This window comes from Bufo gargarizans, chromosome 3 (genome assembly GCF_014858855.1).
Source record: "Bufo gargarizans isolate SCDJY-AF-19 chromosome 3, ASM1485885v1, whole genome shotgun sequence".
NCBI classification, from domain to species: domain Eukaryota; kingdom Metazoa; phylum Chordata; class Amphibia; order Anura; family Bufonidae; genus Bufo; species Bufo gargarizans.
This window is the reverse complement of record NC_058082.1, coordinates 204,427,203-204,447,857: the sequence shown is the minus strand read 5'-3', so window position 1 is coordinate 204,447,857 and position 20,655 is coordinate 204,427,203. Positions and strand designations below refer to the sequence as shown.

General features: G+C 41.7%; 1 protein-coding gene across 4 annotated transcripts in view; it reads left to right on the top strand.

Annotated features, from left to right (window-relative positions):
• The window catches only part of TMEM131 (transmembrane protein 131), a 211,592-nt gene that overhangs the window by 147,441 nt on the left and 43,496 nt on the right, over positions 1-20,655 (top strand). For all 4 annotated transcript variants that reach the window (XM_044288480.1, XM_044288479.1, XM_044288478.1 and 1 more), the window contains exons 13-26: positions 1,380-1,488; positions 2,719-2,872; positions 4,418-4,588; positions 6,255-6,365; positions 7,435-7,569; positions 7,727-7,831; positions 8,193-8,279; positions 8,371-8,523; positions 9,586-9,661; positions 10,214-10,328; positions 11,033-11,171; positions 12,187-12,296; positions 15,556-15,622; positions 17,905-18,056. In XM_044288480.1, coding sequence (XP_044144415.1) covers positions 1,380-1,488; positions 2,719-2,872; positions 4,418-4,588; positions 6,255-6,365; positions 7,435-7,569; positions 7,727-7,831; positions 8,193-8,279; positions 8,371-8,523; positions 9,586-9,661; positions 10,214-10,328; positions 11,033-11,171; positions 12,187-12,296; positions 15,556-15,622; positions 17,905-18,056 — 1,684 coding nt within the window. The remainder of the gene's footprint in view (positions 1-1,379; positions 1,489-2,718; positions 2,873-4,417; positions 4,589-6,254; positions 6,366-7,434; positions 7,570-7,726; positions 7,832-8,192; positions 8,280-8,370; positions 8,524-9,585; positions 9,662-10,213; positions 10,329-11,032; positions 11,172-12,186; positions 12,297-15,555; positions 15,623-17,904; positions 18,057-20,655) is intronic.

The following is a 20,655-nucleotide window of genomic DNA, read 5'->3' as shown; positions in this document are numbered from 1 at the left end:
GCAAAGAAGACCATTTAATAATTTGCTCAAGCTTGCAACCCGTGTCAGGGGTCTTCATTGTCTTGCAAGTCCCTTCTTCAGGGATAAGCAGCTTATGGCACTTCAGTTGTTGTGGAACTAGAACTTCCAGCATGCTTCATTCACTTTTAGCAGTTGTGAGAACAAACTATTAAGTGTACATGCTTGGAGTTGTAGTTTCCAAAAAGATGCAATGCCTACGGGTTTGCTAACCCTTGCCCTACTCTAAAATCAAAAGTACACTAATGAGGACTGTATTTTGGCCAAAATATCAACAAATATTTCATACATGCTGCAGCTAGGCCTTGGGATATTGGATGAGAATTGGTTGTCCATATTTTTGTGGAGTACTTATAGAGGGCAGCCCACCTAATCTAATAATATAGGCTGTAAGCCTGCATGGTGCACCACATACAACCGTGTAACTGGCACTTTATAAAAACGTTATTTTTGTACATGTCTGAGTACTAGGCATAACCCCCAGATGGATGATAGATGTGTGAGTGGATATTCATCAGTACTTTGAATCATGCAGGGAACTCTTTGTTAACCTTTTGCAGTGATATCTTTGCTCCATTCATACATTATAGGGTTTTCCAGGTTCAGGATATAAATGGCCTATTCTCCTGCAAAGCGGATCTTGGTCTTCTAAGACCCAGCAGCTCTTGAAAGTGGTCTCTGCCATCTCTATGGGCAGTCCGATTGTCCCTGACAGTTGAATTCCCTCTCATGCAGCAGCACGATTTCTTTGCTGATGCAGACTTCCAAAGCCATTCAGAAATGTCCTTGCAGAGTCATATGCAGACCATTCGGATGTTTGGAAACCTTGACTTTTTTTTTTTTTTTAATTGGACAATTTTTTTCAATTGGTCTTTATTAAAAACATTCAGCCACTTTTCCAGTATAACCGTGTAATCTATGTATTTGCAGTGGAGCAGAGTTCTGTGTTTACATTGAATCCCATCATCTGATGGCTCATGTGAATCCCTTATCTGTAATCACCTTAAGCTTTTAAACACTTATTTAAGCCATATTCTTATCAGTGTGACAAAAATTGAACTAGTATTTACGAGCTGTCAAGAGTTCAAAGAACAGGGCTACAGACTGAGCAGACAGCTATGCTGGATGACAGGACTGTACTAAATAGAAACTGACAGTCTGCAGATACACTGTTAACCCCCGTAGTACAAAAACTGCTGAAAATTTTTTATAAAGACAAATTGAAAAATATATATATATTTTTAGCCCAAAATTAGTAGAATGCAATAATAAAAAATTGCCCTCACAGGTGCCCATAGCCTTTAAATTATTTGGCAGTCCATAAGTGATTGAGTGTAAATTTCTGTTCTTTAAAAAAACAGCATCAAAAGCTAAGAAGCCATCACAGTTCTCTGGTAAAATAACAGTCAAGGCAAAAGAGAAGAGTTACTCGAAACTTGAAATTCCATATCAAGCAGAAGTTTTGGATGGGTAAGCTAGAATTCTAAGCCTTTTTTTTTGTTTTTTAGTTTTTTTTCCCTTTCCTTATAAATCTGTTATTTCTTTGTGCATATAATGTACATATAAACTGAATGACCCCTTTACTAGAGACAATCATCATGGCATAGATTCTACCAGGTGTTTCAATTGTTTTGCATGAATATTGGCCCATGGACAGGATAACTGCTCATATTTGCCACAAGTTAGATCGGGGCATTGACATGCTATCAACAGTGCATTCTTCCCCATCCCAGAGATGCTTCATAGGATTAAGATCTAGTGACTGTGAAGGCCGGGGAAGCAAGAAAAACCTGCTGTTCTGTTCCTGAAAGCAATCCATGACTATACAACCCTTATGGCTTGGTGCATTTTCTTGCTGAACGTGTCCTTCTGTCATATGGTAAACTGCCAAGAAGGGATGACCTGGGTCAGCCGCAATGCTTACATAAACCCTACTGTCCAAATGTCCATATACATGTCAAGAAAACATTTCCCACATCGTTACCCCATTTCCATCAGCTTGAACTGTTCACACCTGACAGGAATGGATTCAAGCTGCTTGCGCCAAATTCTGACCCTCCCAGAAAATTGGATTTATCTGACCAGGCGCTGTGTTTCCATGGCTTAGTGATCCAATCTTTGCGCTTTTTTTTTCTCTCAGTTTTAGTCTTGCCTTTCTTTTTCCCTTCTGATGTTACAGCTCATCCATGCTACGTATTGCTGAGCTCAGTCAGACACATTAGTTGGAGCACCAGCATTGTATTCAGCTGTAAACTGATTCAAATCCTCCTCTGGATGTTTTTTCTAGATAACACCATTCTCTGTATGCTCCCGCAATCGCGGTCAAGAATAGGCATTTTCTATATGTTGCCGGCCATGTGCGGTCTGCAAAATGCGGAATGCACACAGCCGGTATCCGTGTTTTGCGTGAATGCACTGCAGGGTTACTTGTTTAATCTCCATACAGGGAAGCCCCAATTGTGAAAAGGCAGGTGTCTCTAATAAAGTGGCTAATCTGTAGATCCAGGGTTTCCATTGTAAATGCTATGATGATTACAATTTCCTGGTATATAAAACATGGATGTCTTTACCTGTTAAACCCTTTGTTATGGTTGCTTTACATCTACTTGATTATTTTAGAGGCATTTCTTTCAGGTTATTTATTCAATCTTGATAATCTGCATTCATTTACAAGGTTACCTGTAATGACATTGTGCTTAGGTACCTGGGATTTGATCATGCAGCCACGTTATTTCACATACGGGATAGTCCATCAGATCCAGTGGAGAGGCCCATCTTCTTGACGAACACCTTTAATTTTGCTGTACTTATCCATGATGTCTTGTTACCTGAAGAAGCAAAGGCAATGTTTAAAGTAAGTATGCATGTGAACTAGGGTTGTACCCTGTATCGAAGTTTTGATACTTTGATACCTGGTTCGATACGATACCAGGTGTGGGATTTTTGCGATACTAAGCTACGCTGTTGCACAGCTTAGTATAAATCCATACCAGAGATCATGGCATGCGCAAATCGCAGCGAAAACATTGTTCTCATAAACGGCTGCACAATGGAGAAAGATGGAGAGAGTCCCTCCCTCTTCACTGTGACACGGCCGGCCACTGCCACCAGTGTAAAACCTGAAGAGCCTGATTGGGTGCGGTCGTCAGGGAGAGAAGGAGGGGGAAGAATAGGAAGGCACAGTAGAGGAAAACTCAGTGCGGTCCTTGCGGTGCTGGTAATCAGTTAAAGGACATTTGATTATGTCATCGCCATGTGACCAGTAACATCCCCTTGGTACTGGTCACATGGTGATTTCATCATCAAAGGTCCTTGCTGCTGTTTTATAGGTATGTGCCTTATGCTGTGTGCCTGTAATAATGTGAGGCACATAGTCATATTACTTTAGTACCTCCATGTGCGTCACATTAATAGCAAGTGACCCTCATCATGTTCTATCTCCTGTAATGGGCAAGATGGGATTAATGATGGTGTCACTTAGTACTAATATGAGGTACATGGAAGTTTAAAATTAATAACATGTGCCTCCCATTAACCCTTTAATGCCTAATGGTGTACATGTGGGAATTGTATGGAGCAGGCTGCCTCCCTGAAAGCAGACACCTTGATGCAATGACTGGGAACGGTGATTATGCTGAAACTGGCTGATTCACCCCACAGATGCCACATTCAACAGCGTTTGCAGCATCTGTGAGGTTAGGCAGAGGGAGACGGATGCCTCTGCCGTCTGATCGAAGCCCCTGCAGTGAAATTGCGGGGCTCTGATCTGTTACCATAACTGCCTGGGCGCTGTTGAAGCTTCCCAGGCCTGCTATGGTAAGCTCCCTGCTAAGCTGTGCAGGGAGTGCGTTAAAATATTATTCACCATAATAGGTCTCTATTAGGATGAATAAGTTGTATGTACCCCAAAAAATGGTACCAATAAAACTACAGTTTGTCCTGCAAAAAAAAAAAAAAAAAAGCCCTCATATAGCTCTGTAGACTGAAAATAAAAATGTTATGGCAGTCAGAAAATGGCAATGCAAAGAAAATGTAGATTTTTTTCAAAAGTTTTTTTTTTAAAGTGATAAAACAAAATAAAAACTATCCAAGTTTAGTGTTACCGTAATTGTTTTGAGCTGGCAACATGTGGTTAATGTGTAGGTATTTTTGGTGATTTTCTAAAAAAAAAGAAAATTGTGAGGTATCGAGTATCGCAATACTTTTTCTTGGTGTCAAAACCGAATCAAAATTTTGGTATCGCTGAGCCCAAAGATGATATATTGATGATCCTGGGGGTAGGTCATCAATATTAAATACTCAGAAAACACCTTTAAGAAAACAGTTTATGTAATGCATTAATAGCACTGGTTCAATGTATGGTAATTCTTACTACTTTTAATTTTTCTCTTGACTGCAGATCCAGAATTTTAGTTCAAATGTATTAATTTCTCCCGGGGAATCAAGATATATATTTTCATTAAGATTCACTCCATCTACATCCGCTGTTCATATAGACAGCAATATATTACTTATCACTAATGCGTCAAAATTTCACCTCCCTATACGTGCGTACACCGGCTTTTTAGATGTAAGTATTCTGTACTTTTGTTTCAGATTTGTATCTTACCGATTCACCCATTAACACAGTATCCATTTTGATTAGAAAATCTAAAGGTGGTTTACACGCTCGTTCCCGACAATCTGTCCGTCTAAATGTGCAGCCAATCACCTGATGAACGAGTGAGATGCTAGTTCATCGGGTGGTCCTGTCGTTCATAGAGGCACACCAATCATCGTTTCTGGGCAGCATATTTTGCTGTCTAAACAGTGATCTGCTGCCCAGAAACAATAATTCTGTATGAGTACGAGCAATCACAATAGCAATCCATCGTCATATACTGTAAAGGAGATAACTGCATGTAAATGCAACAGTCTCCTTCACTGAATGAGCAGCCGACTGTTGGGAAGGCACGCTTCCTTCCCGACAATTGGCTTTCTGGTTGACGTGTGTAAACCCACCTTAAAGCTCCACAGACGACAATAAAACTCAATTTCTATAGGTCTGGACAAATCCCAGGAATCGGGTAGCAAATCTGCCAAGACATGTGCTAAGGGTGCCTAGCGTGTTGTGATTGGCTCCTAAAATGTACTGTGGTTTGTCCAATGTATTCAATATAAACATATGCATTATATACTCGGCAGAGTTTGTTTTTTGCATATCCTGGTTTGAAAGCTTTGGCCTTTGAGCAAGTTGTTATGTAGGGTCCCTTGTATGTATTAAGCTGGTTTCATTACTTGAGAAACATTCAAGTGATTTTCTGGAAACTAGCACATATGTATAGAGTGTAATGTATAATTATATAGTTCTTCCACACCAAACTCACCCAACCATGCCTTTATGGACCTTGCTTTGTGCACTGGAGCACCGCCATGCTGGAACCGCAACTGTTTAAACAATTGTCTGAAATGTTTTGGTGTTCCGAAGCGTTAAGTTTTCCCTACCCTTGGACTATGGGGCCTATCCATCTAACTGTTGGCTTTGTGCTTGGTGATATAAGACTTGCATGCAGCTGCTCGACAATGGAAACCCATGCCATGAAGCTCCTGGCACCCAGTTTTTGAGCATGATTTTAAGGGGCTGTCCGCTCTTTAGTATTGATGATCTATCACCAGTATTCACTTGAACAGGCAGAGCCATCCCATAGAAGTCAATGGAGATGCCATACGTGTAATTACACCTGCTGACCATTGCAATTGCTGTGGTGAGCAGGGAAGGCAGTGCTTGTATGACGCTACCTTCTCTTCAGACGGTGGGGTGCCGGTAGCTGGATCCCTGCCAATCTGATATTTGTGATCTGTACTGGGTCATCAATAGTAAAAAGCGGGCAACCTCTTTAATGAGGTTTGAATATCTGCAGTTATTGCGTTGTTGACTCCTATGCACTATGTACCTCAGCACTCTGTGAGACTGCTCTGTAACTTTACGTGGTCTGTCACTTCGTGACTGAGTGCTGTGGTTCCTTATCACTTCTAGTCCGCTTTGCAATCCCACAGTCATGTGAATGCATCCTAACTGAACAGATTGATATCCCTGAAGTTCAAATGGCCAAGGTTTTACTGGGATGGTTAAGTGTTCCCTTCATTTTCTGAGCAATGTATTTATATATGTCACACGCAAACCCATAATTTTTACAAACAATAATAATGTTTATACTATATATTTTTTTCAACTTGTGCTTTTTATTTCTTTGTAGTATTTTGTTTTACCTCCTAAACCAGAAGAGCGTTTTCTAGAGTTTGGTATCCTAAGTGCAGCAGAATCAAGCAGTCTTCTAATAGCTGTAATAAATAATAACCCCATAGAGGTAAGAAGCAAAAAGTTGCAGTGTCAATGGCTAGATTATACTACTTGGATTGTGTTTAGCTTATAACGGAAGGCATGATAGTGTGCAAAACCCGTGACAGAGTGCAAATGCAGTTGTGGGTCTCGCACTTTTCTCCCCTTACCCTTGTTTTACCTGGTCAGATGGCCTCATGCCACCACATCCAGGTGATGGGTGAATGGAGAGGTGGCTGCACATGTGCACGGCTCTTACATCAAAGGAAGTCGCGTATCTTCTGTTTTTGTGACTCCTATAGAAGTGAATGTAGAGCTCTGCACACATAGACATACTCTTCTCCATTCAGTCTCTGCCTTGAATGCTTACTGAGGCCAGTGATCTGGATGCCACTGCCTAGCTTGATGCCATTCTGGAGATAGGTGTGAGTCCTAGAGGGACCTATTGATATGCCCATTGAGATGTCTAAGATGGATATACACCTTTTAACTAGTGGTGCTGAGCCATAATTTAGTGGATCATGGGGGTCCCAACAGTCATTTTCTCACCAATTGAGAAACAATGACATATTTCAACACAATGTAATCACATGCAATGGTGGCAAAACTTATTTAGGGTCCATTCACACGTCCGCATCCATTCCGCAATTTTACATTGGCTGAGAAATGGCCAGATAATTGCTAACAAGTGTTCTTAGGAACATAGGTTAGCGATTATCTGCCAGTGTAAAGGTGCCTCCCTTTACCCGATGAGCTAGCGAAATGCTTGTTATCGGGTAATATGATCTCGTGTGTAGACACCAAAGCCATTGTTTGCCAGCGGTAGATTGTGCCGCCTAAACATGCTCTGCTGCTTGCAAACAATGATTCTGTATGGGGACGGTGATGACATTAGTGATCGCTCCTGCCTATACTGTGCAGGAGATTGCCGCACGTAAATGCGGAAGTCTCCTTCTCTAAAAAGCCGGCGTTTGCTGGGAAGGAATTGTTCAGTGTACAGTTAACAGTTAAGGAGTCAACTATCCAGAATGTTTACTAGATTCTTATGAGAAGATTGCCCTCACTGCTATTAAATGGTTGCACATTGCCCCTTTTAGTTGGCCATTAAAAGCTGGCATGTTATTGGAGACAGTCTTGCCATAGAACTTCTAGCAACAGAAAAGGGAAACAGGAGCAGCATAATAGCAAGCCTTCCAGAGATTGAAAATTCCACTGCATCTGATGGCACTTCAGTAAGTAGCCCTCTCCAAGGTTTCTACCTTTCACCAAGTTGAATGTGTTTTTTTCTGTTTTTCTTTTCAGAAAATAAAAGCCCATTTATGTAAATCTATAACAATTGACGTGATTACATCTTTTATCAGTAATGATTTTACTCTTGTATGTTTCCAGGTTATATTAACTTCAGGTTATTATGCAGTGTTTCGTGTGACATTGACAGCAAAGGAACTTGAAGGATTCTATGAAGGAGGCATCCAGATAACCACAGATTACGAGGTACTGCGATAGTTTCTTCTAACTTATGGTTCATTGGCTATATTAACACAGTTGATTTCCACATTTTGACAGATCCAGCAAAGCGTTGTCTTCTGTATTGGCCTTAATTACAACCCACTTATTGTTTTTACTGACATTCATAGTTTGACTAAAATACTAACCACAAGGTTGTAAGCTGAACAAAAGATAGCAAAGATGTTCTCCCTTAGATTATATCCAATTCCCTTTTATATTTGCGGTCCCGAATTCTAACCTTTTCAGTCAGAGTAGCTTTTTGGCATGACCTTACGTAAGATAAGAGGTGACAGGCCCAAGTATTATATCGCTCTCATATGACAATGCTCTCTGTTGTCTTCCTTAGATATTGACAGTCCCTGTGAAGGCTGTGATTGCTGTGGGCTCATTAACTTGCTCCCCGAAGCACATTACAGTTCCACCTTCCTTTCCGGTGAGATGTCTGCATTTCTTTTCCCCTAGGACTAGTCCCGATTACTACAGAAAAAAAAGCTAAAATCATTTTCTCCTTTCTTTTATTGCAGGGAAAATTAGTTCATCAGAGTTTGAATATTATGAGTTCCTTCTCACAGAAGGTGAAAGTACAACAAATCCGCTCCTTATCGGAGGACGCCAGATTTTTTTATAAGCGACTGAGGAGCAATAAAGACGAGTTAGAGCCTGGGAAAAAATCTAAGGTATAACTTTCTGAATATATTCACCTGACTTAACATTAATGCAAGTGATGCCTTGGCGCCCAGTAGGTGCATGAACTACTCCGATGGTGCTCTACTAACAAGTCATAGTTTGATCGGAAACACACATACAGGTATTTGACATTTTTCATGTTCGTTTTATCTAATTAATAGGAAGATGAATTTACAGAGGACATGTTTTAGTAACTATTTGCATTCCCCATGTAGTAATTCCGGAGCATCTATTCTTATTACTCAGTGTTGTGCCATTCCTTTATTATTCCTATTAGCTGTTAGTGTTTGATATACCAGCAGTCTGCAATAAAGGTCCAACTTGGTGTTGCCATTTGTGGTTGTGTCCCTGCATAGTCTGACACTGTTCAATCAGTGCTGCCATAAACTTCTAGCAGGAATACTAGAGGACAGTGATGGCCAGTTCGCCGTGTTCACCCTGCGAACACATGCGGGCTGCCATCTTAACTCACAAGTCGGCGATGCACAGGTAAGCCCTTACCTGTGCCGTGAGCCGGTCTGAAACAAATGCGGTCACCGGGAGCAGGTAGTTCCGAGAACAGCCGCTGGGGGGCCTTCATCGGGCTGTTCTTGGAACTGCCTGCTCCCGGTGACCGCATTTGTTTCAGACCGGCTTGCGGCGCAGGTAAGGACTTGTGAGTTAAGATGGCAGCCCGCATGTGTTCACGAGCGAAAACTGCGAACTGACCATCACTGCTAGAGGAATGGCACAGCCTAGAGTAATATGAAAAGATGCTCCAGAATTGTTATTGAATGGATAATGCAAGTAGTTACTAAAATAGACAGGTCAGGAGAGGTGATAGGTCCTTTTTAAGGCGAGTGTTTGGTAATTTGCGTGAAGAAAGTTTGTTCCCATTTTCTTAGAAAAGTCTCCACAACCAAACCATGTACTGAAAAACAGTTGAGTAAAATAATTTGTTAAATTTAGAAAGAGGAAGCCGATTGAGTAAGTCAACCTAATTTAGCTTAGTTTTGTTTTCTGCCTCGTTTCTTGGGACTGGTTAAATTATTATTTTTCACTTTTCTTTGCAGATAGCCAATATATATTTTGATGCTGCTTTAAATTGTGGTGACCACTGTTATGTTGGACTCCCATTTTTATCAAAAAGTAAGTCATGTTTGAGGGTAACTTTTATATTAATCAGCTTGTACTGAAAGCGTTTTTTACAATATAAACAGTAACTACAAAGACATACTGGGAATTTATTAATAGTTATGCGAAACTGATGTAGAACATGCATTTTTTTTTTTTTTAGATTTCATTTTGTGGGTTATGGGCAGCCAAAAACATTGCAGACATAGTAAGCGTGCATCTCTTACGCATGCATCAATACGTTTACCACACCTCAGTCCGATGCACATCAGTGCGAGACTCTGGTCTTAATATATTTCCCCCATTGTCTTGAGAATATTAAGTTATTGCAGATACAGTAAGTGAATTAGTACAGCGGCAGTCATCTGGCTCAATGTTGTACTCGATGTCTTAACTCTTGCAGAGATTAGTTGGTAGCTTTCACCACACAGTAAGGACACCATGATGCTTGCTAGTTTTGAGACTTTTTTTTATTGATTTTATTTGTGTCCATGGGAATTTACATCCCAATCCTTCCAAGGACATTTGTGATCATCAAGATTAATGGAACAATCATTTTGCCCCCAGATGAGGTGAAAACTCAACACCATTTAGCAATGCAGGAGGATGTTTGGGAATCGGATTGGGAGAATTATGAACATTTTTATAAGAAGTGGTCGGAAATCCATGACAATTCTAATATGTGAGTATCTGTAACTGCTTCCTGAAATGTGTTTTCTCTCTAAAGCCTATAAATGATTTATTGAAGTCGATAATTCACTGCTAAACGTAACCATTCACATACTACAGCGAACGTTTTCATTTGCACATCATCTGTTTGAAACAAACAACAGTTTGTTGCTTATTATACGTAATTCACACGACCGTGTACTTTGGTCCTCAAACCACAGATCCGCATAATACGAAAACCTGTGTGCGTTCTGCATTTTGCGCACTCCCTTCCAGAGAAATGACTGTTCTCGCCCACAGTGCGGACCAGAATAGGACATGTTCTGTAATTTGCAGAGTAGCCCCATGGATTTGCAAAAAAGACAGATGTCATTTGACTCTAGTGTGCATTGTTTTTCGGAGTCGAGAACCTATATGGCAGACACTGACTTCCCATGGAGTCGCCCCAGCCACCCAACTATCTTTGCGCTTTGAAGACCCCATGAGAAAAGCGCACTACAAATGTTTGTCATTGTCATGTGTGCTCAGTCCCATAAAATATGGATGGGTCAATGTGTCCAAGGATGAAAATACAGCTGTGTGCACGAGGCCTGAACCTATTTCAAGTTCCTGATTCAGAGTTTAACTTTCAATCTGTCCACTTGTAAGCTTTTTTAATCGAAATATATATGTTGTATTGTTTGTATCTTTTCTGAAACTAATCTGTTTTATTTCTAGACCTGAAGCTGTATTTGAAGTTGACACTGATCTTCAGAAAAATGTCCTTTCAGAGGTTAAAGCTGAGCTTGTGTGGCCATCTGTTGTCAGCTCGTCCCGTCATGTACACTTTCCCCTAACAAATACTAACTCCTCATCGGTAAGTGTAGACACGGTTTCTTCTGCTCCTCCATTTCACATTTTCATTAGGTCTCATGCACACGAGTGTATGTATTTTGAGGTTCGCAAACTGGGGATACTGTCCATGTGCCATCCACATTATTTGGCGGATCCGCTGACTTCAATGGGTCCTTGGACCACATTTTGTAGACTGGAATAGGACACATTAATACAGGGTCATACCGCGGATCCATTGACTTCAAAAACATGGATGGCACACAGATGGTGCCCTTATTTTGTGGATCTGTGGTTTGCGGACCCAGAAATACATACAGTCTTCTGCAAGGGGCCCTACACTGGTTGCTTGAAAGTGTTAACTAGAGATGAGCAAATTTCATATTTTAAAATTCGTTCACACTTCGTTTACTGGTAAAAGGTGAATTGCGTTATGGATTCCGTTACCACGTGATGGAATGCATAACGGATTGCCTTTAGAGGCATTCCGTTATTCATTTTTTTATAATAGAAGTCTATGAATAAAATTAAAATAAAATATGAAATTCGCTCATCTCTAGTGTTAACATATTCCACAGTTTCAAATTGTCCTTCTCCATGAACAACAATTATTTTTAGGATTTATACTTGCATTCCAATAATATTCTCCGTCAAGTTAGTTTGTCTCTTCTCAGACATTGGCGGCATATCACTAGGGATAGGAATGGAGCACACAAAGTGAGCAAGGGCGCACCACACAAGCGCAGCCACCCTCCACTCACTTCTATGCGAGTTCTGAAAATAGCTGAGCAGTGGCTCGACTATATCCGGAACTCCCATAGAGGTGAATGGAGAGGTGGTTGCGCTTGCTTGGCTCTTTTCGGAACTCCCATAGCATTGAATGGAGAACACTACCGCACATGTGCAGTGCACGCTCCTTCGCATTAGGAGCCCTATTCTACAAGTAAGTGCAATATCCTAATGATATGCCACCAATGTGTGAGATGGTCCAAGCTCTTTAAGCATCAGAAAATTAATTGTTTGGTGATTTTTTGCAACAGGAAGAAGAAATTGCACTAGAAAACCCTGCCGATCTGTCAGTGTATGTCCAGATCCTCCCCCTGGCACTTTATGCTAACAGTTCTTTGGTGATAGATAGGATATTAGACAGGTAAGTGCAGAGTCATTGCACCATAAAATCGGAGGTGTCCAGGTGGCTTCAGACGGTACATTTCCATTTGAAATTAGGTTTTAGGGATTTAACAGACTAGTTTTATTTCATTATGACCACTACTATTTATTTCATTATGACCACTGACATTTTGGCCCTTCTTAAACTGATTTATGTAATAGGGTTTGTAGTAACCCCAAAGTTTGCCCTTTTTTTTTAGTGAACTAGAACATCAGTCCATTCATGATATAGTTTACATACACTATATAAAAAGACACATATGCATGTTTTTCTCAATATCTGACATGAAATCAGAATACACCTTTCCTGTTTTTGGTCAATATAGGATTACCGTAATTACCGTATTTTTCGCCCTATAAGACACACCGGTCCATAAGATGCATCTAGCTTTTAGAGGAGGTTAATAAGAAAAAAATATTTTCCATTACACCTCAGATCAGACCCCCAATGTTAATCAGACCTCAGCTCACAGCCCCAATCAGACCCCCAATGTTGATCAGACCCCCAATGCTCCCCACGTCAGCCATCATGCCCCCTCCATGTCAGCCATCAGCGCAAATAAAATAAATTAATAAATAACTCATTCCTGCTCCTGGACGCCGCCGCTCCTCACCAACAGCGCTCTCTCTCTTCTTCCTGGTTCTCGGCTGTCAGCTATCCTCCGTTACTTAATTCGCCCCATAAGACGCAGGGCATTTCCCCCCACTTTGGGGGAAAAAAACTGTGTCTTATGGAGTGAAAAATACGGTAATATTTGCCAAATGCCAGAATAATTAGAGTGAAGGCATTTTTATTACTCTTTGCAATGTCAAAGGTTTACCTACACTAAGATTACTATGCCTTTAACCCCTTTAGGACCCTGCCATTTTTCACATTAAGGAGCGGGCCATTTTTTGCAAATCTGACATGTCACTTTATGTGGTGATAACTTTAAAATGCTTTTACTTATCCAAGCCATTCTGAGATTGTTTTCTCGTCACATATTGTACTTCATGACAGTGGTAAATTTGAGTTAAAATATTTCATTTTTATTTATAAAAACCCCACATTTTTTTTTTTTTTAAATAGAAAAATTAGCAATTTTCAAAAGGGCATACGCCTTTTTGATCGCTTGGTGTTGCACTTTTTTATGTAAGGGCACAAAAAAAATTATTGTATTAGCACAGTTTTTATTTTTATTTTTTCTACGGTGTTCAGGTGAGGCGGTGGATCATGTGATATTTTTGTAGAGCCTGTTACAGACGCGGCAACATCCAATATGTCTGGTTTTCCTTTTTTTTTTTTTTCCTTGAACCTTTTTTTTTTTTTTTTTTTTTTGTCCCACTCTGGGACTTAATCTTCTAGGGTCTGATCCCCTCTGCATTGCATTACAATACAATCAGTACTGTAATGCATTAGCTGTCAGCTTTTATGCTGACAGCCTGCCTGTGAGACTCCGCCTAAGGGCTGGATCTCACAGGCTTCCGTAGAAAGCAAGCCCTGATGCCTATGGAAGGCATCGGGCTTGCCTTCTCTGACATCGGGTCCCCGCCACTGCAGCACGGGGACCCAATAGGAAAGCGGAGGGCACCCATACCCTCCATGTACCCTCTGCATGCCGCAGTCAGCTTTGACCGTAGCATACAAGGGGTTAATGCGCCGGCATCCGCCCGATCAGCCCACCGTACATATATGGCGCTGGTCCTGAAGGGGTTAAATAATCCTGGACTGCCCATATGATGATGTCATGTGTCTGGAAGCTTCTGTTAAGTTTTTTGGCAACATCTGAGTTAGAGACACACCTGAAATACACTGCTTCTTTGTGTAGCATCATGGGAAAGTCTAAAGAAATCAGCCATGATATCGGGAAGAGAACTGTGGACTTGCACAAGTCTGGCTCAACCTTGGGTGCAATTTCAAGATACCTGAAGGGGCCTTGTTCATCTGTATAAACAATTATACACAAGTACAAACAAGATGGGAATGTCCAGCCATCATACCACTCAGGAAGGAGACTGATTCTGTGTCCCAGAGATGAACGTACTTTGGTCCGACATGTGCATATTAAGGCTACTTTCACACTTGCGTTCGGGGCTCAGCTTGTGAGTTCCGTTTGAAGGCTCTCACAAGCGACCCCGAACGGAGTTATAGTAAGTTATAGTAGGCGGAGACTGCCCTTGTTCTGCTGGGCGTCTAATCCTCCTAGGCTGTAGTGCTGGCCAATCGCAGCGCACTTGTGAGTTCCGTTTGAAGGCTCTCACAAGCGGCCCCGAACGGAGTTATAGTAAGTTATAGTAGGCGGAGACTGCCCTTGTTCTGCTGGGCGTCTAATCCTCCTAGGTGACTGGCCAAGGCACTGTGAGTTCCGTTTGAAGGCTCTCACAAGCGGCCCCGAACGGAGTTATAGTAAGTTATAGTAGGCGGAGGACTGCCCTTGTTCTGGCTGGGCGGTCTAATCCTCCTAGGCTGTAGTGCTGGCCAATCGCAGCGCACAGCTCACAGCCTGGGAGTTTTTTTCCTCCCAGGCTGTGAGCTGTGCGCTGCGATTGGCCTGCGCTACAGCCTAGGAGAAGGAGACGCCCAGCTGAACAAGGGCAGTCTCCGCCTACTATAACTTACTGAGCGAAGATACCGGAGGACATAACGGGAGAACGGAGCGGCGCCCAGGGATAATAGTAAGTGCAGTGAGATCCCTGGGCGCCACTGTATATGTCAGGATACTTAGTTCACAATGTTTTTCCAGGTGAAAGGTCCTCATTAAAACATTCTCTCTCTCTCTATTATTCTGACATTTGGCAAATAATAATAATGATGGCCCTGATTGACCAACAACAGGAAAGGTTTATTCTGATTTCATGTCAGATATTGAGAAAAACATGCATATGTGTATTTTTAGTGTATGTAAACTTCTGGTTTCAACTGTATGTATGAAGTTGAATAGTTGTAACCTTGAGGATGTCTTCTCTCCCAGCACACTAGGGACCTTTCCCACCAGTGAATTGTGTTTGATACTGCTGCCAACTATTTTGGTCCATAAGTAGTGCTTACTGTGTGATAATCCCTGTGTGTGACTAATGAAGATTCAAGAGTCATTTCTCAATATGTGACATTTAGCATATGTATTCAAAATCATTATTCTGGTAAACTCTGAACAGTTGAGAAAGTGGCTGGGCAGTCATCTCCCGTTTGGCATTTTTATGCAAATTGTGCCTGTAGTTCTCTAATCTTATTTGTGTGTTTTTTTATTTATTTTTTTAAGGTTCAATATTAGTAAGTCACTAAATATAGATCTGAAGACACTTGAATTCAAAGTATTCAGAAATAATGTAAGTATGCGGACAACCAGTAATAAAGCAGATTCAGTATGATGAAAGCTTTACATATATGCTTGTTGAGCAAGTTTTTACTTATGGGTAAAAATGATATGGGTGCTTGAGACAACGGGTTTTTCGGGTACGTCCACAAACCTTAGAGATGTTGCAGCACATTTATCCGCAGTAAAATCCACATGTTTTACATGCAGATTTTCTCACTTTTCATCCTATGAACTGCAAAGAATAAAATCCACTGTAAAAATTCTCAAAAAGAACATGTTGTGGATTTATTACCTGCACCGCATGTCATTAACAGTTATTTTTCCTCAGCATGTGGATGAGATTAGTTAACCGCTTGCCAGCTGCTTGTTGACTATAAATCTGGGCGGTCGGCAAGCATCTCTGCATGGATGTTTTATAACGTTCTTGTAGAGACTGCAGCTGCATGCTGATCCTGCACTTAGGGGGCAGGGGGGAGTCCACTGTAAGTGACTGGTGTTGAGCGAACTTCTATTTTCAAGTTCGGCATACAAGGTTCGGGTTATCTAAGGATTCCGCTTCCACGGACCTTAAGGTTTATGATCCGTGGTAGCGGAATCCATAACGGAATTCTTAGAGAACCCAAAGTCCGGAGTGTACAACTCGCTCGTCTGAAAGCAGCCTTTAGCCAATTCCAGTCTTGTGGTTAGGCACCATCTCTGTTCTGTCCTCAGTTGCAGTCACATAGGACTGCTTTCTGTGTCCCATGCTATGAAGCTCTCCCAAACAAACCCTGCAAGATGCAACATTTATTTTTTGCATACTTTCATGAAGCCTTTGGGTTTGATTAATCAACTGCAGGCTCCATAGTATAGAGCCGTAAGGACTCCACATGCTGCTCTGCCAGGTGCATTGGGCCACAGACTCTATACTTGTCACTTGCGGTCATTTGTAACATGACAAACAAAGCAGGCAGGAAATATGACTATCTGGTGCAGACATTTTTGAGTTGATTATTTTTCCGGTTTTATCATTCACACATAAAATCATCAGGGCTGTTAGTGTGATTTTAGTTTTAGTTTATTTTTAATATAGTGGACAGAAGGACAGAGATGTTGTATATTTTTGCAATGTACTTTATTAGGGAAAGATGTTTCTTTGTACTACAGAATAGGATATAAAGAATCTTCGGAACATTACTAAGGAGAGTCTGTTTTCAGTTTTCATCATGTTACTGAGCACTGAAGACATCTGTGTTTAACATACAGAGGCTTTCAACTTGTCTCTGGTCACTGCCCCAGACAATGTATGTGTACCCTAATTATCATTGCCAGTCTTCTTGCCTACCTTACTTACTGCCAGCGCTAACCGCTGGCAACTCTGCAGGTTTAGGTCTCTTCCCTGTACTTCTCTCTTAGTGCAAAAAAGAGAGCAGGGTTCAGAGCTGCCAGTGTTTCGCCATGACGGTAAGTGTATAGTAAAGGCTCATGACCAAATGCCGTCTGTGCCTATATTGCAGACTTGAATGTGTCCGCAATGGAACGGAGACGGGGATCGGAAGCACTACGTAGTGCTTCTGTGGGCTTTTGGCTTCGTGCCTCTGCACTGCAAAACATTGGGCATGTCCTATCTTTTACCATATATTGCTGATCAAGCCAATGGGCCTGTGCCACAATACGGGATTCACCTGGCCGATGCATTGTGGACCGCCATTTGCAGTCCCCGACACGGGGCACACGTGGCCGTTTGAATGGGCCCTAATACAGCATATTTCCAGTCAGCGCAGAACACTGATGATGATGATCATTTGCAGAGAAAATGTTCCTGCCCTATAAATACCTATTTACACAAGCAGTGTCCTTGTGCTGTTTGGCTTAAGAATGGGACTGCACATGGACTGTATACTGACACATTATAGTCAATGGACCAATTAGTCTGTGCAGAGAAAGTCGTAGCACTCACTGCTTTGCTTGCAGACCACACAAGAACGCCATCCATGGTCAGTCTGTTTTTCATAAATGGTCGCTAGCAGATTTTTATTTTTTATGGATGTGAAAAACAGATGACCTGCTGATATTACATAGATGGAGAAAACCGAGAAATGGAGGACAGAGACAATAGTGATGGAAAACCCATTTTTAACTGGAACATGGACTAGTTTTACCATGGTCGCCTGAATATGGCCTAAATGTTCAGACTGATAAAATTCCTCCATTGATTGTTGATTAGCAGGCACATGAATGCTTGCTTTTTTGCCAGATTATCTGTTCAATGAAAGCAGTGTTTTCATGTTCTATTTTTTTGCACTTTCATAGAAGCAGCCTGTACAGAGCAGTCAAGGTTTCATTGAAGGACCATCCCGTCAATCTGTTCTTAATATTATTCTTAAGCCTGGAGAGAGAAAAAGCTTTAAAGTTAGATTCACACCAGTGCTAAACAAAACAGTATCTTCATTACTTGTAGTCAGGTAAGTTTACAAAGAAAGTAGAATTATACTGTGTTTATTTTATAATAAAAAGATTAACATTCAAGTCCGTTGGTGCTGGTTGTTTTCTAGATTGTTTCTAGAACACTGTTTGCTTTGCTACATTTTATGAACTCCTATATTTGCTTTTACATCCTCTGTCTTCTACCCTTTCTGGACCTCCACCATACATGTACGGCAGAATTCCGGTCTTTAAACATGGCACACACTTGCGAGCTCTGATTGGCGCAGTAACTGCTGAGAATCTATTGTTTTACACAACAGAGGCCAGGGGGTAATGTCTACGATCAGCGATGATGCCGATTTCGGCCATTTAACTCCTCAGATGTTGTGGTCACATCTGGTTTCTATACCGGGAGCCGCACGCTTCCCAGCCCAGGACGCCTGACTGAGATTCGGGAAGGCGGCCTGTATTAGAAATAGGCTTAAGCCTTTACAAGGCTCCCAGGCCGAATACAAGTATATTCCAGTGCAGTCCCGTAGGTAGCAGCACTGCATTGGAATATTCTGAATTCAATATTCTGTATCGCATAGCTATGCAGTACAGAGATCTCCCCCATTATCTATTTACTCCCAGCACTCTGACAAGGTGACATTATCTGTGTCTAGAGGAATGAAGGTTTGTACACAAACATAGAAGATGATTCTTTACGGTAAGAGCAGTGAGACTATGGAGCTCTCTGCCTGAGGAGATGGTGATGGTGAGTTCACTAAAAGAGTTCAAGAGGGGCCTTGATGTATTTCTGGGGTGTAATAATATTACAGGTTATAGCTACTAGACTCCTGGACAAGAGTCGTTGATTCAGGGAGTTATTCTGATTGCGTGATGGAGTCAGGAAGGAATTTTTTTTCCCCTAAAGTTAGGAAAGTTGGCTTCTACCTCAGTTTTATTTTATTTTTTGCCTTCCTCTGGATCAACTTGCAGGATAACAAGCTGAACTGGATGGACAAATGTATTTTTTTCAACCTTATAAACGATGTTACTAGAATACAAGATGCAATCCAAGTATAAAAGAATAAAAAAAAGTTTTAAGAAATATATAGTAAAAAAAATAAATACAAAAACAAAACTAAACATCATGGGCATCACAGTGCCTGAAAATGCAAGTACTAATAAAATCCTAAAATATTTTTCCCAGTCGGCAAACTGGGCTAAAAGTCAGTTTCACTTCAGTTTCCAACTCCATAAACATAACTATAAAAAAGTTATAAGGGCCAGAATATGGGGATGAAAAGAAAAAAAATATTTTTTTCCAAAGGGACCAATGCCTATCGGACATTGGGGGCACACGGATCAGCGACCGCTGGCACTCCAGCTGCTGTGAAACTGCAATTCCCTCCTTTCACTCCTAAGGTAGTTACAAGAACAACCGAGAAAGTGTGCATGCTGGGAGTTGTAGTCTCACAGCAGCTGGAGGTTGCTGATCTCTGTTCTAGTAATATGCCTCCAATGTATTGAGATGGGCTAACCCCTTTAAAATACCACTTTGAACATTACATTGCTCCAGTGGCTCTACTTGCTGGCTGATAGATCGGGGAGCCCTCTCTATTACATCCTGTAAGTTATATGGATAGCAGGCTGCCTGATGTGGAAAAACCCTTTAATCCCCCCACTGATTAGCCCCTACTCAGTTCATTCAAGCAGGATAGAAAAGAATACTGTTTTGCACAAGTCCAGTTTGGGCTATGTGAATGCAGAGCGTGACTGCTTCTTAAAGGGGTTTTGTCATCTGAGGCTGCTATGATATGCCTCCATTGTGCTGGGACCCTCACCTATCTCCTAAACGCATTGGTGGAGGGCACACCGCGCATGCGCAGCCGTCCTCTATTCATTTCTGTGGGGCAGACGAAAATAGCTGATCGCTGGCTCTGCTATTATCGTCTTGCCCATAGAAGTCAATGTGAGCGGTGGCCGTCCATGTGCAGTGCACTCCAATTCACTGGACCGGAGTCCGCCAGCCACCGATTTGCTCGCTCTGTTCTCGATATAGGTGCAGGTCCTGTCCGTGGGACCCTCACCTATCAGATAATGGGGTATATCCTAGCGATATGCTGCCATTGTCTCTGATGAGAATACCCCTTTAAAGCTCTTTTTCAGGCTAGAATGCAGCTAGATCTACCTTATTGATACTGTCTTAGAGCCAATAATTCTATAAATTGAAGACTGTTGAAGTGAGCGCTACATATACTTCACATGTAGGTCTCAATTGAGCCTGTGTGGAGGAGGAAAGCGGAGATTGGAAGGTGACAAGCAAGCAGCATGGAGGGAGAGATTAGAGGAGGTTCAAAGACTCGGGTTCCGTGAAACAGAACTACTTTTTTTTTGTGCAGAGGCAAGGACAGAAAACCCACAGCCTCCATTCCGCACCGCCCCTCCCGGATTGCGGATGCATTCAAGTGAATGGGTCTGCATCCGTGATGCAGTGCACAAACGGTTGGTGCCGTATATTGCGAACACGCTGGGGGTCACAATGCAGACAACGGCTGTGTGTGCATGAGGCCTAAGTAGCTGTTTAACCCCTCTGGTGCAATTTGCGGTTCCCACTGCACAGGCACCATCCGTGCGGTTGCCGCAGACTGA